This window comes from Mobula birostris, chromosome 10 (genome assembly GCF_030028105.1).
Source record: "Mobula birostris isolate sMobBir1 chromosome 10, sMobBir1.hap1, whole genome shotgun sequence".
In the NCBI taxonomy this organism is placed as follows: domain Eukaryota; kingdom Metazoa; phylum Chordata; class Chondrichthyes; order Myliobatiformes; family Myliobatidae; genus Mobula; species Mobula birostris.
Genome location: NC_092379.1, coordinates 36688515 through 36714587, shown reverse-complemented (window position 1 = coordinate 36714587; position 26073 = coordinate 36688515). Strand labels below are relative to the sequence as shown.

Here is a 26073-nt window from a genome sequence, read left to right as displayed (position 1 = left end):
TTGTGGGGCGTTTATGATTGGTTCGACCACCTCTTCACTCCTTGTTTCCCATTCCTTTTGATCCTTTTGCTCAATCTCCTCACTGTCAGACACATTTTAGAAGCTAGTAGAGCCCGGAAGACACTCCAAGTCCAAAACAGTGGGAACAATCAGACTGACGCAGGGATGGAGAGCAGGAGGAAGTCTATTGTGTTACTCTTCGCCGTTTCAGGCAGTTCCATACTATTGTGGATGACACATTTGTTACAGTTCCTATATGAGAGAATTTCCAATGACCATCAAGTTAGCGGTTACAGTGATCCCAAGTCTATATTTATTGAAACTGTCAATACGCTCCAACTATTAAGTTGCTGCACAAACACATTTATCTCTGCAGTCACTCAGAGAAAGTTCAGGGAACAGCTGAAAACCACGGTACAATATCTAGTAAATATAATAGGTAAATGTATGAAATAATGGATGAAGCTAATTCAACCACGAATGTGCAACATTGTTTTAAATATAACTTGTCTTGTGTTAAATGTGAACCAGAAACTTTTATCTTCGATCACAAAACCACTTCTGCAAATACAGGGATAAAAATATTAGAATGAAATTGTTGTGAAATGGCCAAGTTGGATATATTTCTCTAATAATGTAATGACAGCAGCCATCCCTAATATTTGTCGGACAAATATTTCATTTGACTAACTGATGATCTATTTCGTACTACAGAGGCCGTGAATGATAGTTCAAGGCGAGAAAGAGCTACAAGGCGAATAAAAGGCAGTAAATGCCATAAAGCATATGGTTGATTTTTTTATGGTAGAAGAAATGGCTGTATTAATTTACTGCAATATGCATCAATGTCTGCGTTTCACAACTCCTTACAAATCGGCAGAAATACATCACGTACTTTTTTTTTACAAAATCATATTATTATATAACCTCTCCATTCGAAAAATATCTTTATATATCCTCGTTGGAACAAAGAGAAATTCTGCCCCAACACTCCATTCTCTGGAAGCCGGAACAAAGATAAGAGCATTTTGATCGTCCTTTATTAACAGACAACTAATCTACGGAGATACAGCTAATCACTTCGGGCACAACAACAAACCTATCGCATGTACAGGTTAACAAACTCAACAAACCCAACAAAATCAACAAACTCATTCATAAGGCCAGTGATGTTGTGGGGAAGAAACTGGACTCTCTGACGGTGGTGTCTGAAAAGAGGATGCTGTCCAACTTGCATGCCATCTTGGACAATATCTCCCATCCACTACATAATAGACTGGCTGGGCACAGGAGTACATTCAGCCAGAGACTCATTCCACCGAGATGCAACACTGAGCGTCATAGGAAGTCATTCCTGCCTGTGGCCATCAAACTTTACGACTCCTCCCTTGGAGGGTCAGACACCCTGAGCCAATAGGCTAGTCCTGTACTTATTTCCTGGCATAATTTACATATTACTATTTAATTATTTATGGTTTTACTACTATTTAATCATTTATGGTGCAAGTGTAACGAAAACCAATTTCCCTCGGGATCAATAAAGTATGACTATGACTGAACCTTCAAGCTAGATAGAGCAAAGATAATTGTGCAGATTAGTAAAATATGATTCGTCATCTGTGAAATCCACTTTGTTTTTTGAACAGAGATTTCAGCTTTTGAGGAGAGCAGACCTATAGAGAAGTGAGCTTCAGTGATTTAGTGATACCTTTGAAATAGTGAAGCCCGTAAAAGTTGTTATGGAAAAGTAGATCGAAAGGCTTCCAGGAAGATTCAGCTGGTTGGATACAAAATTAGATTGATGGTAGGAAGCAGAGGACAATGGTGTGAGTTTACGTTTCAGACTGGAGGTCGATGCATAATGGAGTTCCTTAGGGATTGGTTCCAGGCCTGTTTTCATCTGGAAACTAACAGTCGAGATTCGTCGCAGCCCTAAGCCTTGACTGTACATTTCCCACTTTTAATGCTGCCTCACCCGCTCTGTTACTCCAGCATTTTAATGCATTGCTTAAACTAAGGATTCCCAGATCCTTATATGTTTTCCCACTGAATTAACAGTCACCTGGCTAGGTTCATTTCCCTACAGCAGATCCTACCTCACCCCTCCCCTCTACCCGGTTCATGGACTGTCGATATGTTGATATATGCAACCCTCGTGGATGTACGTAATGAATTCCGCCAAGCGTGAAGTCCTTGCACTGAGGATGTTGCAGTTAATATTGGAGATGCTAAAGTCACCCACAGCAACAAACGTGTTGCTTTTCGATCTTCCCCATATTTACCTGTGCATATCTCAGTATCTATATGCTCAAACTCTAGTTCGCTAATAGGAAGCGGGTAGTACAAAGCCACCTGAGTGTTTGCACCTTCGTTAACATTAATGTCTAGTCTAGTAGTCTGAGTGGATAAACCCTCTAATGTTTCCTCACTGAGAGCAACTGTGACATTGTCGCTGATTTGACAACACACCTCTCCTTTTATCTCCCTCTCTATCTTTATTGGTGCTGTTGTGGATAGTGTAGTTGACTGGCAAAAAAATACAGAGAGTAATAGATCAATTGTACGTATGGGTGGAGAAATGGCAGATGGAGGTTAACCGGGACAAATCCTGTACCTTGGTAGTCCAAATGGAAAGAGATAATACTGTCAAGGGCAATCTTAGCAATCTTGATGAGCAGAGGGATCTTGGGGTCGAAGTCCGTAGATACCGGAAAGTAGCTACACAGCTTGACAGTGTGGTTCAGGAGGCTTACGGAACACTTGCTTTTATTAGTCGAGGCATTGAGTTCAAAAGTCAAGAGGTTATGCTGCGACTGTCGGGCCACATCTGGATATTCCATACATTTCTGGTTGCCCCATTACGGAAAAGATGTCGAGGCTTTGGAAAGGGTGCAAAAGAAGTTTACCAAGATGCTATCTAGATCAGAAGGCACGCGCAATGGAGGTTATAAGATCATTGGATGCATAGATAGAGTAGACAGACTATCTCTTTCCTAGGGCCTGCATTCGGATAGAAGTGTAATCTCAAAGGAGATGTGAGGGGCAATATTTTACACGGAGACTGGGTGGTGCCTGGAATGAGCTTTCTGGGTTGATGGTACAGTCCGACACCTTAGGGATTTTTAAGCAACATTTCAACAGGCACATGAATGTGAGGGAAATAGAAGGATATTCACATTCTGTAGGCAGAACAGATCGGTTAGTCATTTGATTGTCAGTTTAAATAGTTCAGCACAACATTGTGGGCTGAAGGGTCTTTATATAAGGATGTAATGTTCTATGTTCTATGATAGAACCATGCATGATTTCAATAATTCCCCCTGTTTCTGGCCAGCCTTCCCCCCTCAGCTCTAATGAAACACCATCGGAATGAAGCGATAGCTCTCTTTCTCTCTCGTCAGGTATTAACGGACCTGTTAAATATACCAAAGGTAATCTCTTTTTATTAGGGATATCCTTCCTCAGCATTTTTTAGCTGTAGAAATTGTTTTTTTTTTGTCCTTTCGTTACCTTAAGACCATAAAAGCAAAAGACATAGGAGCTGAATTGGGCCACTGCTCTGCCATTTGATCATTGCTTATCGCTTTTCTTCTCAATTCCATTCTCTTGCCCTCTCCTGTAACTTTTCAGCATTTGACTGAACAGGAACCTAGCAACTTCCGCCTTATCTACACCGAATGACCTGGCCTCCACAGTCGCCTGTGTTGTGCTAATGAATTCAACATATTCACAACTCTGAGGCTAAAGGAAAACCCCCTCATCTCCGTTGTAAATGCACGTCCCTCTATTCTGAACCTGTGCACGTCGGTGCTAGACTATCCCAGATAGAGGCAACATCCTTTCCAATCCCAGTCCATCTGTGCCTTTCAACATTCGATAGCTTTCAATGAAATTACACTAACCACACCACCCCCGTCTAATCCTTGAAATTCCAGCGACTACATGACCAGAGACGTCAAACGGCACTAATATGGCGAGCCTGTCATTTCCGGAATCATTTTTGCGTTTTCCTGAACCTTCTTGGAAACCAGTCAAACGGCAGTACATTCTTTCTTTGATAATGGCCCCAAGACTGCTCACGGGACTCCCAAGTGTGGTGTCACCAGTCCCTTATAAATTCCCAGCGTGATATGTTTCTTATTTCTCTTTTTGTCCTCTCAGAATGAATGCTAAAATTGTATTTACATTCCTAATCACAGACTCAACCAGCAAGACCGTTAGGGAGTCCTGCACGAGGTCTTCCAAGTCCCTTTTCACCTCGGATTTTTGAATTTTCTCCCCTTTTAGTCTACGCTTTTATTCCTTTTACCACAGTTCATGATCATGTTCTTCCCGACACTGTATTCCATCTGCCACTTCTTTGCCTATTCTCCTAATTTGTCTAAGTCTTCCTGCAGCCCCTTTGCTTCCTCAACACTACTTGCCCGTCCACTTATCTTTGTGTCATCTGCAAAATTGGCCACAAAACCATCACTTCAAATCATTGAAGTAGAACGTAAAAATAAGTGGTTCTAACATTGACCACTGTGCAACACCACCAGTCATCGGCAACCAATCGGAAGAGGTTTTGCTTATTCACACTCTTTGCCTCTTGTCAATCTGCCAATGTTCTACCCATGCTAGAATCTTCTCTGTAGTACCATGGGTTCTTAATTGCTTAGCAGCCTCATGTGCGGCACCTTGTCAAAGGCCTTCTGAAAATCAAATCCACAACATCCACCGTTTCTGCTTTGCCTGTCCTACTTGGTATTTCGCCAAATAATTCCATAAGATTTGCCTGGCAAGATTTCCCATAAAGAAACCCATGTCTATTTTACCATGCCTCTGGTACCCTGAAACCTCTTCCTGAACAAGCGACTCCAAAGTTTTCCCAACCACTGAGGTCAAGGTAACTAGCCTATAATTTCCTCTCTTCCCCCTCGCTCACTTCTTGAAGAGTGCAGTGACATTTGCAATTCTGCATTTCTCTGCAACTATACCAGAATGTAGTGATTCTTGAAAGATTATTATTACTCCACAAACTATTCAGGTACCTCCTCTGAACCTTGGGGTGTAGTCCATCTGGTCCAGGTAACTTACTTGCCTTCAGACCTTACAACTTCCTGGGCACCTTCTTCCTAATAATAGCAACTACGTTCACGTATTCCCTCTGACACTTCCGACCATACGGTGTGCTGCTAGTGTCCTCTACAGTGAAGATACTGCAAAGTACTTAATCAGTTCTTCCGCCATTTTCTCGTCCCTCATTACTACCGTTCCAGTGTCATTTTCGGGAATTTGATATCTACTCTCGCTTTCCTTGTAATCTTTGTATATCTGACAAAAACAAAATACTGTTGACATCCTCTTTGTGTCATTGAGTAGATTCCTTCACATTTCAACTTTTCTCTCCCTATGGCTTTTCAGCTGCCGTCTGCTATTTCTCAGAAACTGCCGAATCTTCTGACTTCCCACTAACTAATCTAATTACATAGGTGATTTCTATCTGAAAGACTGCTGACATTTTCGAAGCGTTTGTATTTTCTTTTTACATTTGCCTTCTTCCAAACTTAAGAGATCTCAGATCGTTGTCCAAGTTTATCCCTCACTGTGAACCCATTACTTTTGGTATTGGGAAATGTGTTGAGGGTTAACCTGGCTTCTCAGATGAATTGACCTCACATCAAAAGCATTATGACCATGTTTCATTTCATGAAAAGGGAACCGATAGTCCTTTCGAACGTGATCGACTTTGCAGGCTAAAACAATTGACAATAGTGATTGGTCTCGTTTGCATTTCGTACACTTATAGCTGCTTTCAACTGCTTTATTCGACCATGTGAGATTTTAGAGAGCCGAAGGTGCAATGTCCAAGTTCAAATTCTAATTTTATTGGCATAAACATGGATCAGAATTAATGAGACCCAGGTTAACATATTCTGACAGGACTTTACTCTTTAAAAACTTATAAAAACAAAATCTTGATTTGAACTCCTCCCTCTCCATACTTGTCTATCTTCCAGCCTAACAACTCCTCTGCATGTGCAAGTAGACAAACGGCTAGGAATTGTAGGATTTGAGTAAGAATAAGTATGTTTTCAAGTGGCAGGCAGTGGCCAGAAGAGATACTGAAGGAATCAGTAATCCATGCATTCTTAATATATTTTCATGTCGAAGATCAGAAAAATAAATGTAATATCTGCGGTTCTGCTAACAACACAACTGTACAGCAGGGGTCCCCAACCTAGTTTGCAACGCGGACCGGTTTCTTATTGACAATATTCTTGCGGACTGGCCGACCTGGTGGAGGGGTGGGGTGTAGGGTTACCAACGGATACGTTGTGTTTACCTCGAGATAGGCTACAATGACCATGAAGACTTGCGTGGGCACCAGTGCGCATGCGTGACTTGCGCATGCGTGTACGTGCCGATTTTTTTTCTACAAATCGTTTTTGGCGATTCTGTACGGGGGCGGGGTGTTAATCACGACCGGAATATAGGTGATAAGTGGCTAATACACTGAATTTCATTTCTAAAAGGGTTTATCTAACAAATTTAATATTAAGCACACAGCGCATATCTTCCTTGCATGAATAAGTCAATTATAGGGGAGGACAGGGGAGATTGAAGTAAGTATTGAACGAACTTCCAGTGGAAGTGGTAGAGGCAGGTTCGATATGATCATTTAACCTTAAATTGGATAGGTATATGGACAGGAAAGGAATGGAGGGTTATAGGCTGAGTGCAGGTCGGTGGGACTAGGTGAGAGTAGCGTTCAGCACAGATTAGAAGGGCAGAGATGGTCTGTTTCCTTGCTGTAATTGTTATATGGTTATATAAGTCACTTATAAGTCAATAGCATCATAACATTTTAAGTAACATTTGGATATTAAACACACAGCACATATTTCCCCGCATATAAATTAATTGCAACACACAAATATCGCTGAATCAGTGGGAGCCCTGGGCTGAAAACTTGTTCCCTTCAACAACACGGTCATATCGAGGGGTGATGGGAGACAGCGATACTCGAAGTGGGTTCCCTATGTCCAGTCTATTCTGCAATTTAGTTTTTGTTGCATTCATTGCAGAGATATGTTGGAAATGGAAGCACCGTTTTCAGTGCTTTTGTGGCTATCTCAGGATATTTAGCCTTGACTTTGATCCAGAATGCCGACAGAGATGTTATGTCAAACATACTTTTAAGTCCGCCTTCATTTGCAAGCTCGAGGAGTTGATCTTCTTCCTGTGCTGACATGGATGACGCGCGGGTAATGACCTCGCGTGTGTTCAAGCTCAGCAGTGGGTGAGGGGGGATGAGGAAAGGTGAAGCTGACTCATATCGCCAAATCATATCGTTTCCTCGCGGCCCGGTACCGGTCCACAGCCCAGTGATTGGGGACCACTGGTCTTTGTTACGTACCCCGTAACTGGGTTGCCAAACCAGCAGAAATGGATCACTCAGTTGGAGTCTGGATTACTAGAACTAAGAAAGTTTTATTAAAGAAACAAGCAACACAGTACTCTAATCAAAAGGATAATGAATGCAACAGTTCAGCAATGATAAACATGCATGTACACAGAATTAAGATAACAGGATCAATCAAGCTCTATCGTTGTCTAGGGGTAAATGCCCAGTTTCAAAGTGACGCAAAGTTCAGTTCAGTTTAGTTCAGTTCAGTTCGCAGACAGTGGAGGGAAGGAGAGAGAGAGCAAAATGAATGAATATTCAAAAGGGCTTCCACACACAGACCTTCGCAGTCAGCTTTCGGGCGAGCCCTTTGTGATGTCATCTGAGGTCACTGACCGTGACCCCCTCCGTTTCGAGATACGATCGTTTCTCTGCGGTGAACCCGGCACCCAGGCAAGGGTGGACACACACCAGGTTCCCGCCGATCATGCCTTTCCGCCCTGTGCGTCTATGGCCTGGTCCCGCAACCGGCCTTCCAAAACTTCCCACCGACTTGTGAGAGACGCACCGCTTCCAGGGTCTCGTTACCTCGGGTGTCGTGTGTGTGCTGCCTTAGTGAACCTGTCCCTTTTTATCCCCCTGCTGGGGTATCGCCTGTCCATCACTTCAAACAGTTCAGGGTTCAAAGGGGGAGCCGATCTTGACAGCTCTCTCCTTCTGTTACTCTCTCTCCCGTCCCTTCATTACACATCTCCCAATGCTGCTCCATTGTTTTCCTTATCTCTCTCTCTCCTGAAGACAGGTGGCAGACCAACTACTGATCCCACTGGTGCCAGCACAGGACAGCTACATCTTAATCTATGTGTATTCTTGTCACACTTCCCCCCTTTAAGGATTTTTACCGGGGGTAAAAATTACAAACATGAATACATTATTTGGTACACACAGATATACATCTTTATCAGCTATTTGGCTAATACAGCGAGTTTGAAGTTGTCAACACCTGACAGACAGTCAGCCATCACATTTTCTGTTCCTTTTATATGTGTTATTAATAATCCCTCTTACCAGGCTCCAACTTAGCAAACTTCATAGTGGCCAAAAACACTGATGAATTGCGATCAATGTACCTCTCATTGGGTTTCGTCCCGGACCACAATAACAAGGGTCGTCCCATTCCGACTTAGTTTTCTCTCGCAAGGGCTTAGTCGGAGGGGGAGGGGTGGTAACCGCAGAGTTACTGCAAAACTTCCTACAGTACCCCACCATCTCCAAGAGCCTTCTGAGGGTCCTCTTGTCTGTCGGGGTTGGGATGTCAGCGATAGCCTGCACCGTAGCTTGCATCGCCGCCAGCTGCCCCTGTGTCACCACAATTCCCAGGTAAGTGACCTTCGTGTGGCCGAACTCATTTTTTCCAAGGTTCACTATCAAGCTGGCTTCAGACAGCCGTATTACATCGCCAATACACACCTCTGTGTTCGTCAGCCCTTTCGTCACTGAATTACCCAACTGTCAATGTCCTGGAGGGGCCAACATTGTCCAGAGTCTCAGCAGGACAGCCCACATAAATACTGTGGTACCAGAGCAGATTGGATGTTGTGAACTCAATGAAGACCTTCCCATCTTCACCCTCTTCCCTTCCTAATCCCCCTTCTCCCATGGCCCACTCTCCTCTCCCATCAGATTCCTCCTCCTTCAGCCCTTTAACTCTTCCACCTCTACCAGGGGTTCCCAACCTTTTACTTGCCATGGACCAGTACAATTAAGCAAGGGGTCTCAGAGTGAATGTGGAGAGGATGTTTCTTATGGTAGGGAGTCTAAGACCAGAGGACATCCTCATAATAGTGAGGTGTCCTTTTAGAGATGAATAGGAAGATGAGAAGAAAGTTCTTTAGCCAGAGAGTGGTGAATCTGTGGCATTTATTGCCACAGTCAGCTGTGAAGGCCGAGTACTTTTGTATATTTAAGGCAGAGGTTGGTCAGGTCATGAAGGGATAAAGGGAGAAGGCAGGAGATTGGGGCTGAGAGGGAAAATGGATCAGCCATGATGAAATGCAGAGCAGACTAATGGCCTAATTCTGCTCCCATATCTTGTGGTTTTAGGATATTGGGAACCCCTGACCTAAACACTTCCAGCTTCTAACTTTATCCATCTTCCCCCTTACCTGGTCTCACCTATCACCTGCCAGCTTGAAGTCCTTCCCTCCATGCTCCCAACACCTCCCAGTCTTATTCTGGCTTCTTCCCAGTTCCTTTCCAGTCCTGATGAGGGGGTCTCGGTTTGAAACATCGACTCTTTATTCCTCAGCAGAGTTGCTGCCTGACCTGCTGAGTTCCTCCAGCACTTGGTGTGTGTGTTGTGGGTTGGAAGCAAAATATGCTTGACCCTGATGGACTGAGAGAGACACAATCTCCACCTACTGGCTGTTTATTAATACGTAAACCAGTACAGGAAAAAAAGAATTGTGGTCAGCATAGAGCAGACATGATTACATCGCACGGCAGGGCAGGCTTCTGACAACCAAGTCCAGCTCCTGGCCTTCACGTCTGGCTGAGCTACTAAGATTGGTGGAACCGTTTCTACTGACAGGAGAAGGCACCTAGGTGGGTTACTGACGCCTTAAAACAAGTTGCTTTGGGCTGATGCCAAACTATCGACCTCTGCCATTCCTTTGCATTCATCTGCTGCGTGGAGAGAGCTAGCCTGCTGTGTGGGCAACAACTTGCTCTCCGTGTTGTACTTCCCTGGCTTTCACATCATGTAGACAGCTAGGACACAACATCCATGGTCCATTCTGACCAATGCAGAACCTCCAGGCCTAGCTCATTAACAGACTCCTTCAGCGGACTGGAGGACAGCCTCCATATGAAAGACCGGAAGAACTGAAGACATTGGAGTAGAGTTAGGCCTTTCAGACTATCGAGTCTGCTCCGCTGTTTCATCATGGCTGATCCATTTCCCTCTCAAACCCATTTTCCCTTTAACCTTTGACGCCCTATCTAATTATTTGGTGATGCGTTGCCTGAGCTGCCTATTCAAACATCCAATGTCAGTCCATCCTTTCTGAGATAAGGGGCCCAAAAATGCACACAAGACTCCAGGTGAGGCCTCACTACTGCCTTATAAAGCCTCAGCATTACATCCTTACATGCAGAAAGACTGGAATCCTCTCTCTCACTCACACTGACACCAAGCTGTCTGGCCAGGGCAAACATCTGCCAACAGGTTTGGTTGTTAACTTGAAATCCAGCTCACGTTCCCAACCTCCGAACCAAAGCCCTGCTTGTGCTGAAGGCTAAAGCAGTGAAAAGACCCGTTGGCGTGACCCTCCGACGTTCCTTCAAAGATATCCCTGCAGCTGAGGGCAGGAGTCCTTTAATAGAACATACAACAGTATAGTACAGGAACAGGCCCCTCGGCCCTCAATGTTGTGCCAGAACAATTAAATTAGTAATCAATTAGCTAACTAAGCTCATCTCTCCTGCCTACACAATGTCCATATCCTCCCATCTTCCTCACATTCATGTGCCTATCTAAACGTCTCTTAAAAATCTCTAATGCATCTATCTCTACCACCACCGCAGGCACCCACCACTCTCTGTGTAAACGATCCGCTCTCACATCTCTGAAATTACCCTCACTCACCTCCTCCTCTCCTTGGACTCCCCGCTCTGGTTCTCTGCCTGCTCTGGATCTTCTCATCTCGAATTGCCGACGGGACATCGAATTCATCACTCCTTCACTCCTCCACTGAATGCACTGCCCTCTACTCTCCCCGCACCAATCCCAACCTGACCATCAAACTGCCTCCAAAGCCAGTCTATCCTTCCTCAAGTATGGAGACCCGAACTGCATGCAGTACTCCAGGTGCAGCCTCACCAGTACCCTGTACAGTTGCAGCATAACTTCCCCGCTCTTCAATTCAGTCCCTCTAGTAATGAATGCCAATACTGTATTCCATTTGCTTTTGTGATAGCCTGCTGCACCTGCAAACTAACCTTTTGTGATTCATGCACAAGTACTCCCAAGTCCCTCAGCACAGCAGTATGCTGGAAATTTTCACCGTTTAAATAATAATCTGCTCTTCTATTTTTCCTAACAAAGTGGATGACCTCACATTTACCAACATTGTACCCCATCTGCCAGACCCTTGCCCACTCACTTAACCTATCGATATGTATCTCTCTGTATCTTCTGCACAATTTACTTTTCCACTCAATTTGGTATCATCAGCAAACTTAAGCGATACACTACACTTGGTTCCCTCTTTGAGATGGTTAATATATATTGTGAACAGTTGCGGGCCCAGCACCGACCCATATGGCACCACTGCTCACCACTGATTGCCAACCAGAGTAACACCCATGCATCCGAACTCTGCTTTCTTTCAGTTAACCAATCCTGTATCCATGCTAATACATCACCCCAACTCTTTGCATCCTTATCTTATGGATAAGTCTTTTATGCAGTACCTTATCAAACACCTTCCAGAAATCCAAGTAAATAACGTCCATCTGTTCCCCTCTATCCACTGTGCTCGTTATATCCTCAAAGAACTCCAGTAAGTTTGTCAAACAGGATCTGCCCTTGCTGAATCCATGCTGCATCTGCCTGATGGATCCATTTCTTGCCAGATGCCTCGCTATTTCTTCTTTAATGATAGCTTCAAGCATTTTCCAACTACAGATGTTAAACTAACTGACCTGTAGTTACCTGCATTAGCCTACATCATTTTTTGAACTGTGGCGTGACATTCGCCATCTTCTAATCCACCAGAACCTGCCCACAGTCCAGAGAATTTTAGTTTATTTTCTTTCCTTATTCCCTTTCTTTATTAATTGCTTGATGGGTCTTTGTTGCTGTTTGAAATTTTCCCAGTCTTCCAGTTTCCCACTACTCTTGGAGGCTTTCTATTCACACGCTTTTAGTTTGACGCCTTCTTTAATTTCCTCAGTTATCCAAGACTGGCTCTCCCCACCCTTACTGTCCGTGCTTTTAACTGGAATATACTTTTGTTGAGCACCGTGAAAAATCTCTTTGAAAGTCTTCCACTGCTCCTCAATAGTCCCACCATATAGCCTGTGTTCCCAGACTACTTTTGCACCCTCCATTTGTATGGGAAACTGAGTCATACTGTGATCACTCTTTCCGAGAGGATCCCTAACTACAAGATCACTAATCTTACCTTTCTCATTGCACAGGACCAGATCTAAGATAACACATTCTCTTGCAGGTTAAGTAACACGCTGTTCAAGAAAGCCATCATTTATGCGTTCAATGAAGTCCTCCACAAGACTGTCTCGACCAATTTGATTCACCCAATCTCTGTGCAAGTTAGTCTCCCATGATAACTGCTGTTCCATTCTCCCGTGCCTGAGATATTTCTGTTTACTGCCTGTGCCACTGTAATGTGATTATTTGGTGGCTGATCGACAACTCCCACTAGGGATTTTTTTTCCATTACTGTTCCTAATCTCTACCTAGATGGACTCAACGTTCTGCTCCTTAGATCTTATATCGTCTCTCACTGTCGCACTGATCTCATCCTTACAGCGCTACCCCACCTCCCTTACCTTCCTGCCTATCATACCGTATAACCTGATATCCTTGGATATTTAATTCCCAATCTTGACTTAGCTGAGGGGTTGCTTTGAGCTGAGCTGTAAATCATCTACAAGATGTCAGCTCAGCTGAAATCATCTACATCTCGTAGATTAAATCATTCGTCCCACCTAAGACGACTTAGCACGTCAACCAAGAGAATGGTTATCAAACTGATTGTTCATTTGTATCAATAGTCCATTGACTTGGCCGGAATGGTTATCAAGCTGATTGTTCTTTGTATCCATAGTCCATTGACTTGGCTGGAATGCTTATCAAATTGATTGTTCTTTTGTATCGGTGGCCTTATAACCTCTGACAATTCTGACATCAGGCAGTGAATTAGTTGAACTGCTGGGGAGATCAGAAAGGTTCTCTCCCTGATGTCAGGTCCAAATTCACTCACCGGCTGAGCTCGAAGAACTAAACGGGTGGAAAGATAAGTAACGATCTTTTTGTACTGTTGTTATTTGATCCAGCAAAGTTACGTTTACAAACCTCCTCTGCACCTTTCCAATCCTGAGGCAACCAGAACGCGACACAATTGTGTTGTGGGTAGTGGGGAACTGGTGTGGGATCAGAAAGAGGGCGATAGGATTGAGGAGGGATTATAAAGGGGTAGTAGAGAATGTGGTTAAGAGCATAAGATGCAGATCAGAATTAGGCCACTTGGCCCATCAAGTCTACTCTGCCATTTGATCATGGGTGATCCATTTTTCCTCTCAGCCGCAATCTCCTGCTTTCCATATAACCATATAACAATTACAGCACGGAAACAGGCCATCGTGGCCCTTCTAGTCCGTGCCGAATGCTTACTCTCACCTAGTCCCATCTACCTGCACTTAGCCCATAACCCTCATTCCTTTCCTGTCCATATACCTATCAAACTTTTTTTTAATGACAAAATTGTACCTGCCTCTACCACTTCTACTGGAAGCTCATTCCACACAGTTACCACTCCCTGAGTAAAGAAGTTCCCACTCTTGTTACCCCTAAACTTTTGCCCCTTAACTCTCAACTCATGTCCTCTTGTTTGAATCTCCCCTATTCTCAACGGAAAAAGCCTATCCAAGTCAACTCTATCTATCCCCCTCATAATTTTAAATGCCTCTATCAAGTCCCCGGTCAAACTTCTACGCTCCAAACAATAAAGACCTAACTTGTTCAACCTTTCTCTGTAACTTAGGTGCTGAAACCCAGGTGACATTCTGGTAAATCTCCTCTGTACTCTCTCTATTTTGTTGACATCCTTCCTATAATTTGGTGACCACAACTGTACACAAGACTCCAAATTTGGCCTCACCAATGCCTTGTACAATTTCAACATTACATCCCATCTCCTATATTCAGTGCTCTGATTTATAAAGGCCAGCATACCAAAAGCTTTCTTCACCATCCTATCCACATGAGATTCCACCTTCAGGGAACTATGCACTATTATTCCTAGACCACGCTGTTCTACTGCATTCTTCAATGCCTTACCATTTACCATGTATGTCCTATTTTGATTAGTCCTACCAAAATGTAGCACCTCACACTTATCAGCATTAAACTCCATCTGCCATCTTTCAGCCCACTCTTCTAACTGGCCCAAATTCTCTGCAAGCTTTGAAAACCCACTTCATTATCCAAAATGCCAACTATCTTAGTATCATCTGCATACTTACTAATCCAATTTACCACTCTATCATCCAGATCATTAATGTATATGACAAACAACATTGGACCCAGTACAGATCCCTGAAGCACACCACTAGTCACCGGCCTCCAACCTGACAAACAGTTATCCACCACTGCTCTCTGACATCTCCAATCCAGCCACTGTTAAATCCATTTTTCTACTTAAATATTATACCTAACGATTGAACCTTCCTAACTAACCTTCCGTGTGGAACTTTGTCAAAGGCCTTACTGAAGTCCATATAGACAACATCCACCACTTTACCCTTGTCAACTTTTCAAGTAACCTCTTCAAAAAATTCAATAAGATCTGTCAAACATGACCTTCCATGCACAAATCCATGTTGACTGTTCCTAAACAGCTACCCTGTCTATCCAGATAATTATATATACCATCTCTAAGAATATTTTCCATTAACTTACCCACCACTGACGTCAAACTCACAGGCTGATAATTGCTAGGTTTACTCTTAGAACTTAGCAATTTACTCTTAACTTTACTCTTAGAACACCTCCACCACCATCGCCAGCAGCTCATTCCACGCACTCACCACTCTCTGCATAAAAAGCTTAGCCCTGACATCTCCTCTGTACCTACTTCCAAGCACCTTAAAACTGTGCCCTCTCATGCTAGCTGGGAAAAAGCTTCTGACTATCCAAACGATCAATGCCTCTCATCATCTTATACACCTCTGTCAGGTCACCTCTCATCCTCCGTCGCTCCAAGAAGAAAAGGCCGAGTTCACTTAACCTATTCTCATAAGGCATGCTCTCCAGTCCAGGGAACATCCTTATAAATCTCCTCTGCACCCTTTCTATGCTTTCCACATCCTTCCTATAGTGAGGCGACCAGAACTGAGCAGAGTACTCCAAGTGGGGTGTGACCAGGGTCCTATATAGCTGCAACATTACCCCTCGGCTCTAAACTCAATCCCACGGTTGATGAAGGTCAATACACTGTATGCTTTCTTAACCACAGAGCCAACCTGCACAGCAGCTTTGAGCATCCTATGGACTCGGACCCCAAGATCCCTCTGATCCCCCACACTGCCAAGAGTCTTTTTCTTCATTAATCTTTTCATTGATTTAAAAAAAGCTTAAATACAAATCAAGAGGAGAATTCATTCAAATATATATATCGGTAACAATATAATCCAAGATTAAGATAGACATTGTCAAAATCATAGATATTGTTAAACTAGTATAAAATATATAATAAAAAATGAAAATAACAATTGTCTTAGCAGTTTATGAAGAGAAAGGAAAAAACATTGGGTTTTAAATGAAAAGGAAAAAGAACCCACTACACTAAAGAAACAAAAAAAAAGAGGACTGGGCAGTCCATTTTCAGGATACGATCAAGAAAGAAAGAAAGACTTTCTGATGAAATCTAAAACTTTGAAAAAAAGACTGAAAGAGTAATAAATAATTAAATGAAAATATTGGATAAAAGGTCACCGTATTGCTAAGAGCCTTACCATTCATACTATATTCTGTCATCATATTTGACCTACCAAAATGAACCACCTCTCACTTATTTGTGTTGAACTTCATCTATCACTTCTCAGCCCAGTTTTGCATCCTATCAATGTCCCGCTATCCACACTATCCACAACCCCGCCAACCATTGTGTCATCAGCAAATTTACTAACCTAATCCTCCACTTCCTCATCCAAGTCAATTGGTGGCCACCAAGAGGTCCTGGTTTCTTCTGCTGAATGGACTGTAGGTGCTCGTCAAAGTGGTCTCCCAATCTGGGCCGGGTCTCACAGGTGAAATGTTGCCTCACCTGGAAGGACTGTTTGGGCCCCGAATGGTAGTGAGGGAGGAGATCCAGGGGCAGCTGTGGCACTTCTCCTGGTGGCCACCAATTTTAATTCTACCTCCCATTCCCATTCCAACATGTTGGTCCATGGCCTCCTCTACTGCTGCGATGAGGCCACACTCGGGTTGGAGGAACAACTCCTTATTCCGTCTGGGTAGCCTCCAACCTGATGGCATCAACATCAATTTCTCCAGCTTCCGGTAATGACCCCCCCACTTCACCATTCTCCATTCACATTTTGCTCCCTCACCTTATCTCCTTACCTGCCCATCACCTCCCTCTGGTGCTCTTCCCCCTTCCCTTTCTTCCATGGCCTTCTGTCCTCTCCTATCAGATTCCCCCTTCTCCAGCACTTTATCTCTTTCACCAATTTCTCAGCTCTTTACCTCACCACTCCCCATCTCCTGGTTTCACCTATCACCCACAACCTTGTACGTCTTCCCCACCTTCTTACTCTGATCTCATCTTTTTTTTTCTAGTCCTGATGAAGCATCTTGGCCCAAAACGACAACTGACTGGTACAAGCTGACAGGAAGGTGACAGTAACTCAAATCACCTCACGTTACAACAGTGGTGTGCAGAAGAGCATCTCTAAACACACATGTCGAACCTTGAAGTGGATGATGAAGAATACCATTTTCACAGTACCAGTAATATTGAAAAAAAATATAACGTTGACTTGCAGTCTATGCAGAAGTAAACATCATGGTACCTGCAGCTGCCTAAATTGACATACAGTGGCAGGAAAACGTTTGGGCACCCCGGTCAAAATTTCTGTTACTGTGAATAGTTAAGTGAGTAGAAGATGAACTGATCTCCAAAAATCATAATGTTGAAGATGAAACATTCTTTTCAACATATTGAGCAAGATTAGTGTATTATTTTGGTTTTGTACAATTTTTGAGTGAAAAAAAGGAAAGGAGCACCATTGAAAAGTTTAGGCACCCCAAAAGATTTGAGTTCTCAGATAACTTTTACCAAGGTTCCAGACCTTAATTAGCTTGTTAGGGTTATGGCTTGTTCACAGTCATCATTAGGAAAGGCCAGGTGATGCAAATTTTAAAGCTTTATAAATACCCTGACTCCTCAAACCTTGTCCCAACAAACAGCAGCCATGGGCTCCTCTAAGCAGCTGCCTAGCACTCTGAAAATTAAAATAAATGATGTCCACAAAGCAGGAGAAGGCTATCAGATGATAGCAAAGCATTTTCAGATAGCCGTTTCCTCAGTTCGTAACGTAATTAAGAAATGGCAGTTAGCAGGAACGGTGGAGGTCAAGTTGAGGTCTGTAAGACCAAGAAAACTTTCCAAGAGAGCTACTCATAGGATTGCCAGAAAGGCAAATGAAAACCCCTGTTTGACTGCAAAAGACCTTCAGGAAGATTTAGCAGACTCTGGAGTGGTGGTGCACTGTTCTACTGTGCAGCGACACTGAAGAAATATGACCTTCATGGAAGAGTCATCAGAAGAAAACTTTTCCTGCATCGTTACCACAAATTTCAGCATCAGAAGTTTGCAAAGGAACATCTAAACAAGCCTGATGCATTTTGGAAACAAGTCAATGGTAGAATTGAGTTTTCTTCAGTTGGCAATTCTTCTAGAAGTGCCAGGATTTGTTTTCCTCAAAGACCATTTCTATATTTTAAAGATTCTTTGCTTCCTGCAGGGAGGAGGTGTGAGGCTATTTGGCTAACCATTGGTGGGAAGGTAATTTAGATTAGGAATCAATTAAAGCCAATTGTACGGACAAATGTCAACTTTCCCCTTATTATTCTTTTGCCTCGGAGAACAATTTAGAGTGATTTCTTTTTTTTAATCCTAACTTGCCCAAAGAGGTGAATATTAATGCACTGGGATCACGAATGTAATTCTGTGTCGTTTTCTTTTCTGTGTACATTGGAACAAAAAGTCTGTCAGACACAACTGTTTCATTCAATAAATCACAAGACCCACCCCAACTGAAATTTGTGGCCAATGATTATAATCAATGATGGGAAGGTTCAAATAATGAAGTGCTTCAAATATTTGGGATAGCATGTTTTAATTAGTTTTAATCAGTGGCTGATGTCATCACAGTGGGTCATGACATCACAATGGCTGATGTCATCACAGTGGCTGATGACATCACAATAGCTGATGACATCACAGTGGCCAAATCAGAAACCATGAGAAATATTTTGATATCAGATAAGAAGCACAAACTGTTGTGTCTCAGTCTTCAGCTAGGAAATAATAGAGAGCTAAAGAGGTGATAACTCCCGAACAAAATGGGGTTGAGATGGACCAGATGCTTGCTCAGGCAGGATGAAGAGGAAAGATCTCAGGTAATTCCAAACTTGTCAGCAAGTGTTCAGTGTCCAGCTGGCCCCCGTTTTTTGGAACGTTCACTTTACGACTCCTCGCTGTTGTGAAAGACCAAATTAGTTACCGGTTTTCGCTGACAAGAAGGTGTTTTCACTATTACAAAAAAATGCAGCATGCACCCCGAGCAGCGAGAGTGGTGAAAATAGCGTTCAGCGTTTCTTGTGAAGCGAGCCGTTATAGAGGCAGCGCGCACCCTGAACAGCGAGAGTGGTGAAAATAGGGTTCAGCGTTTCTTGTGAAGCGAGCCGTTATAGAGGCAGCGCGCACCCCGAGCAGAGAGAGTGGCGAAAATAGCGTTCAGCGTTTGTTGTGAAGCGAGCGGTTATAGAGGCAGCGCGCACCCTGAGCAGCGAAAAGTGAAATAGCGTTCAGCGTTTGTTGTGAAGCGAGCCGTTATAGAGGCAGCGCGCACCCCGAGCTGCGAGAGTGGCGAAAAGCCAAGCTTCTTCCCCGGGAACTACACTCAGCATCTCAGCATTAAGCTGCCATAGCTTTGAACTGCGTGAGATTTTCGCTACAATTGACAATGCTGCAATGATTGCAGAAAAGTATGACTTTAACTTTGAAAGGGCACGTAGGTTCAGGGCAGGTTTGCAGGATGTTTTGAGTGCTTACAAAGAACTGTCTGATAGAAAGATGTGTGAATGTTCCAGCGTGCTGGCTGTCTTCTTGACTCTGCTAAGTGAAACTACGCTGTACATCAGTGGTCCCCAACCTCTGGGCCGCGGACCGCTACTGATCCGCGAAGCATGCAGTGGTGCAGCGATAGCCGGAACGCACCCAGAAAAAAGCCAAAATAAACAAGCTAATTAATTAGGTGCTGCCTGGCATGTAAATGTCGGCCCAGATCAGAGACGATGCAATCAGCACCTAATTAATTAACACACATAAAAATTGCTGGTGTACGCAGCAGGCCAGGCAGCATCTATAGGAAGAGGTGCAGTCGACATTTTGGGCCGAGACCCTTCGTCAGGACTAACTGAAGGAAGAGCTAGTAAGAGATTTGAAAGTGGGAGGGGGAGGGGGAGATCCGAAATGATAGGAGAAGACAGGAGGGGGAAGGATGGAGCCAAGAGCTGGACAGCTGATTGGCAAAAGGGATATGAGAGGATCATGGGACAGGAGGCCTAGGGAGAAAGAAAGGGGGAGGGGGGAAGCCCAGAGGATGGGCAATAATGGATGGGGTACGAGGGGGAGGTGGGGCATTAACGGAAGTTAGGGAAGTCACTGTTCATGCTATCAGGTTGGAGGCTACCCAGTCGGAATATAAGGTGTTGCTCCTCCAACCTGAGTATGGCTTCATCTTTACAGTAGAGGAGGCCATGGCCATATCGGAATGGGAATGGGACGTGGAATTAAAATGTGTGGCCACTGGGAAATCCTGCTTTCTCTGGTGGACAGAGCGTAGGTGTTCAGCGAAACGATCTCCCAGTCTGCGTCGGGTCTCACCAATATATAGAAGGCTGCATCGGGAGCACGAGACGCAGTATACCACCCCAGCCGACTCACAGGTGAAGTGTCGCCTCACCTGGAAGGACTGTCTGGGGCCCTGAATGGTGGTAAGGGAGGAAGTGTAAGGGCGTGTGTAGCACTTGTTCCGCTTGCAAGGATAAGTGCCAGGAGGGAGATCGGTGGGGTGGGATGGTGGGGACGAATGGACAAGGGAGTCGCGTAGGGAGCCATCCCTGTGGAAAGCGGAGGGGGAGGGAAAGATGTGCTTAGTGGTGGGATCTCGTTGGAGCTGGCGGAAGTTACAGAGAATTATTTGTTGGACCTGGAGGCTGGTGGGGTGGTAGGTGAAGACAAGGGGAACCCTATCCCTAGTGGGGTGGTGGGAGGACGGGGTGAGAGCAGATGTGCGTGAAATGGCAGAGATGCGTTTGAGAGCAGAGTTGATGGTGGAGGAAGGGAAGCTCCTTTCTTTAAAAAAGGAGGACATCTCCTTCGTCCTGGAATGAAAAGCCTCATCCTGAAAGCAGATGCGGCGGAGATGGAGGATTTGCGAGAAGGGGATGGTATTTTTTCAAGAGACAGGGTGAGAAGAGGAATAGACCAGATAGCTGTGAGAGTCTGTAGGCTTATAGTAGGCATCAGTAGATAAGCTGTCTCTAGAGATAGAGACAGAAAGGTCTAGAAAGGGGAGGGAGGTGTCGGAAATGGACCAGGTATTCAAGGACTCGGCAGCTAACCTCAATGAGTATGCCTCAGCTGTCACAGACTTCTTTGGAAATGCACGGAGAACTGTGTGTCTCACAAGACGATCCGGGTATTCCCTAACCGGAAACCATGGATGAATTATGAGGTCAAATCCCTTTTAAAGGCTAGAGCTGCGGCTTTTAGGTCCGGGGATACCAGTGGCTACACAGAATCCAGGCGTGAACTCCGGAAAGCCATTAGGGGCGCCAAGAGGCAATATCGAGCCGAGTTGGAAGCCCAGGTTAACCAAAGGGATGCCAGTAGACTATGGCAGGGTCTAAATGAGATCACTGGGCACAAAGAAAAGGCTGGGAATTTCTTGTGTGATTCTTTCAAGGGTAACATGTTTGAGATGAACATTAAACTTTGAGGGTTTGGGCTAATAGGTTGCAGCAGGTTAGTGAAATATATGGAAGGATATAATGGGATGCATTGAAAGGGCAGGGAGGGGGCAATCCAGTGGATGGATGTACAGAATTTAAGTTGCTGGATGTTAAATGTTTGCAAGCTTCCTGCCCATCTAATCTTTATTTTATCAAATCAGAAAATACTAACAGCTCGGGAACTAATCTATTTCCATTCTCTTGCCCTTGTGCAGTCTGCTTCCTCAGAAGACAGTGCCCCTTCATCAAACGAAGCTGATAGAAAGACTAACACCAGCCCTAGTTTACAGTCATGCCAAGGATCCTGCAGCTCGTCTGACGAATCTGTATCCATGACACAATCAGGTATGAAGTTTCTGACAGCTATGTGTGAGCTTTTCAGTATTTATACTCGGTAGGTACTCACAGAATTCCATGTAAGCACAGCTAACATTACAGCTCAGTACTGATGGGAGAGTCTCAGCAAATCTAGTTGCTCATGAAGGGTTGCAATTGTCCATATCAGCAGAATTGTATTCAGCTGCAAACTGTAATCTCGAGGCCTGGTCTATCACTCCTTTTGACCATTACTATCAAGCTAGGGACCAATGCCAGTTCAGTGGTGAGTATAGAAAGAAGTTTTACAAGTTGCATTGGGTGGATCTGAACTGAATAGAGCTGCTACACAGAACCATCAGCTTGTTAAATGGCAAAAGCAGCATGCAGTAAACAGATGCATCACACACAATGCTGGAGGAACTCAGCAGGCCAGACAGCATTAAAGGAAAAGAGTAAACAATCGATGTTTCAGGCCGAAAACCTTCACGACTGGAACGGAAGGAAGAAGGAGTCAGAAAAAGAAGGTGGGGGAAAGGAAGGAAGAGATACAAGTTGGCAGGTGATAGGTGATACTGGGAGAGATGGAGCGGTTAAAGTAAAGAGCTGGGAAGTTGATTGGTGAAAGGGGTAAAGGGTTAGAGTAGGGGGTATTTGATAGGAGAGGACAGAGGACCATTGAAGAAGGGAAGGAGGAGGAGCCCCAGTGGGAGGTGATGGGCAGGTAAGGAGATGAGGTGAGAGAGGGAAACGAATGGAGAGGAGGAGGAGGCAGTTACTGGAAGTTTGAGAAATTGACGTTTGTGCCATCAGGTTGGAGATCACCCAAACAAAAAATAAGCTCTTTGCCGCTCCAACCTGAGGGTGGCCTCACAGTGACAGGAGACCATGGACTGACATAATGGAATGGAAAGTAGAGTTGGAATGGCTGGCCACCGGAAAATCCCGCTTTTTGTGGCAGATGGAGCGAAGCTGCTTGACAAATGTCTCCCAGTCTGGTCTGATCAATATATAGGAGGCAACACTAGATACTATAGGTGATCCCAACAGACTCACGGGTGAAGTGTCGCCTGGCGTGGAAGGGCTGTTTGAAGCCCTGAATGGTAGTGAGGAAGGAGGTGTAGGGGCAGGTGTGGCCCTTGTTCTGCTTGCAAGGATAAGTGCCAGGAGGGAAATCAGTGGGGAGGGATGAGTGGACAAGGGAGTCGTGTAAGGAGTGATTCCTACGGAAAGATGTGCTTGGTGGTGGGCTCCCTTTGGAGATAGCAGAAGTTGCAGAGAGTTACGTGCGGGATGCAGAGGCTTGTGTGGTGATAGGTGAGGACAAGAGGAACCCTATCCTTCGTGTGGCGGCAGGTGGAAGGGTTCAGGGTGATTTGTGCAATGTGGTTGAGGGCTACGTTGATAGTGGAGGAAAGGAAGCCCTTTTCTTTGAAGAAGGAGGATATCTCAGTTGTTCTGGAATGAAAAGCTTCATTCTGGGAGCAGATGCAGTGGAAATGGAGGAACTGAGGCCAGGGAATGGCATTTTTGCAAGTGATAGGGTGGGAAGATGTCTTGTCCAGAGAGCTGTGAGAGTCAGTGGGTTTGTAAAGAGTATCAGCAGATAAACTGTCTCCAAAGATGGAGACGGGATCGAGAAAGGGGTGAGAGGTGTCAGAAGTGGGCCAGTTGAGGGCAGTGTGGAAATTGGAGAAAGTTGAGGAAATTGATGAGCTCAGCATGGGTGCTGGAAGCAGGACCAATGCAGTTATCTTTGTAGCGTAGGAAGGGTTGTGGAGTGATGCCCGTTTAGGTTCGAAACATGGACTGTTCCACGACTGTTAACTCTCTTCCGTAGCTGTTGCCTAGCCTGCAGAGTTCCTTCAGCATTTTCTGGGTATTACTTTGGATTTCCTATATCTGCAGATTTTCTCATCTTCAATGAAGAGTTCAGCAGTTCCCCAACCAATGGATCTGATCAAAGTTCTGCCACCCTGGATCACACAGTCGTGATGGTGATAGGTTAGCTAACATGAGGACACTTCTCCAGTGAAGATCCCCACCTTCAATTAAACCAGAGCCTGGAATGAACTTTGTGAAACTATATTCAACTCGAAGAACTGAGTGAATGATGCATCTGTGCTTCCTCCCAAAGTCCTCACTGTTATAATGGTAGTTTTCAGCCAAATCAAAGAATGAGCGAGTAGCAGGAACAGCAATAATAATGAAAATGGACAACCTCCGATGTGTCGTGCTTAAAGTTGCACTTCAGAACTAAATGCCTAGCAAGCCAAGCATATCCAGTACAGGTCTGTCAGTGGCAACTACATGTCCCTAGTTACGTTCTATCCACCAAAAACAGAGTATATCCGATCTGGCTAATTACTGTCCAATCATAAAAGTAATGGGAGGTGTCACCAACTGTGCTCTTAAGGGACATTTGCTCTTCAGTAATCTGTTCCCCCATGCCCATTTTGACTTTCCAGGGTCAGAGTTAGTGCAGTATTTACAGGTGATTTGAGTGACTGCCTTTAATGAGGCTGTATTTGACAGGGTGTGGGATTAAATAGCCCGAATCAAATTGAACTCTGGAAATCAACATGAAAACTACACTGGCAAGATTTGTACCACACAAAGGAAAAGGTTTAAAAGCAGTGGTCAGTGAGTTCTAGCTTTGGTTAGTGAAATGTTGCATGTAATCTATTTTGCAGCAAGTGTTTCTCTGCCTATTGATGCAATGCTCACCATTAGCTTCGATTTTTTTAAAAATCTGATTTTATATTTAAATTGTTTCCTGATGTTTCCCTGCTTATGATCTCAATGAGTCCACAACTGTATTTGCTGTTGAGAGTGTGAGCCACGTCTCCAACGAGGCCGTGACTCTGGCCGGTCGGTGTCCGACGAGGTTGGGGCTTTATGTGCGTAATTGGTATTTTGGGGGATATCAGTTATTTCTTTCCTTCCCTGTTTGCCCTTCATCTATTGGCTTACTGGGCCAATTAAGAAGACATTTAAGAGTCTATTGCCTTGCTCAGCTGTGTGTTAGTAGTATTCTGAGCTTTAAGAGTGCATTTAGTGAGTTATGGATCTGATTGCACTGTACAGTGACAGCTTTTGATTATATTTACGGGAGAATGGTACCAGGAGGACAGTGTCAAAATCAAAATGCATTTCCTGCCACTGGGGATCTCAGGACATGTGTGATAAACATAACAAAATCGTATGTGAGAGTTTCCATTTAATTCTGGCAGCTATTAATGCATTGAATCAGGTGGATTTTAATTCGAAATTTAAGCTTCAAGTAGCAATAAATGAATAGAAACTGAGTAAAATTGTTAGTTGATTTCACCCCGCTGAGGTATGTATTTTGAATGATAAATAATTGGTTGAATTGGAAGCTATTACCTATTATAACTTTGATTTGATTGCATCCTGAACAGAGAAAGCATCTGAGCAGAGTGATATCGAGGGCAGGATTCATGCACCTAAAGATGATCTGAGGAAACATAAACCTATTGTAAACAAATTGAAGAAAGGGCAGAAGCTTCGGAAGGAGAGATTGAAGGCACAGGAGGTCAGTCTCATTAACGAACTAAGGGTAAGATTGTCGTCGTACTCACCTTGACTGCCCTGCCAGTCTTTGATTAGGGCAATAAGAACGTTGTATGTATATACTACCCCAAAATCAATTTGCTATCCACAATATTCATTTTTTAATTTGGAAAATTGTTGAGGAAATTCAGTAACACACATCAAAGTTGCTGGTGAATGTTTATGTGTGTTGCTTGAAATCCTAGCATCTGCAGATTTCCTGGTGTTTGAGGAAATTAAGTGCATGATTATTCAAAGGACTTGATCTACCTTTATTCTTTTTGTTTCTGTTCCATTGCTGGAAAATCCTTTATATCACCCTCAACTCATTCTTAAGGCCCTTTGCATTGCTATATTGCTTCTGACTTTCAAAAGTCTTTGAAAAGTATGCAGCATTCAATAGTGCGTTCGGTTGTCTTTCCCCAGTTGCTGCTATTCTCCTGCTTTGTATCTGCTATGTTAAAGCAGCAGGAGGCAATGCTTTCTGAAAGTTTGGGGAAATCTGGATTGTTGCAGTCTTTACAATTTATTTTTTACAGCATTTAGCCAAATTGATTTGCCATCCTCTGAATATTTTCAGTTGTCAGCCTTGATTAATTTACCAACTAAAATTGGATTGATTAAGTTGAAAATGCTTTTGCTGATTTGTTGAGTTTGCAGCCACTGTCTTCGTATGCCGATGGAAAGCTGTTTCCAATATCCTGAGACATATGTGAATTTTGGACTGTACTTCATATTGGTTTCC

At 44.0% G+C, this 26073-nt stretch overlaps 1 protein-coding gene and 1 long non-coding RNA gene across 2 annotated transcripts in view; both read left to right on the top strand.

Moving 5' to 3' along the window:
* LOC140204475 (uncharacterized) overlaps nt 1-1546 on the top strand; it is a 37658-nt gene extending 36112 nt beyond the window's left edge. Inside the window, exon 3 of the long non-coding RNA XR_011887636.1 lies at nt 715-1546. This is a non-coding gene — a long non-coding RNA (uncharacterized lncRNA). The remainder of the gene's footprint in view (nt 1-714) is intronic.
* Nucleotides 1547-22221: 20675 nt separating this feature from the next.
* Nucleotides 22222-26073, top strand: part of LOC140203587 (serine/threonine-protein phosphatase 2A 65 kDa regulatory subunit A beta isoform-like) — a 56332-nt gene continuing 52480 nt past the window's right edge. The window contains exons 1-2 of the mRNA XM_072269634.1: nt 22222-22282; nt 25178-25335. Coding sequence (XP_072125735.1) covers nt 22222-22282; nt 25178-25335 — 219 coding nt within the window. The remainder of the gene's footprint in view (nt 22283-25177; nt 25336-26073) is intronic.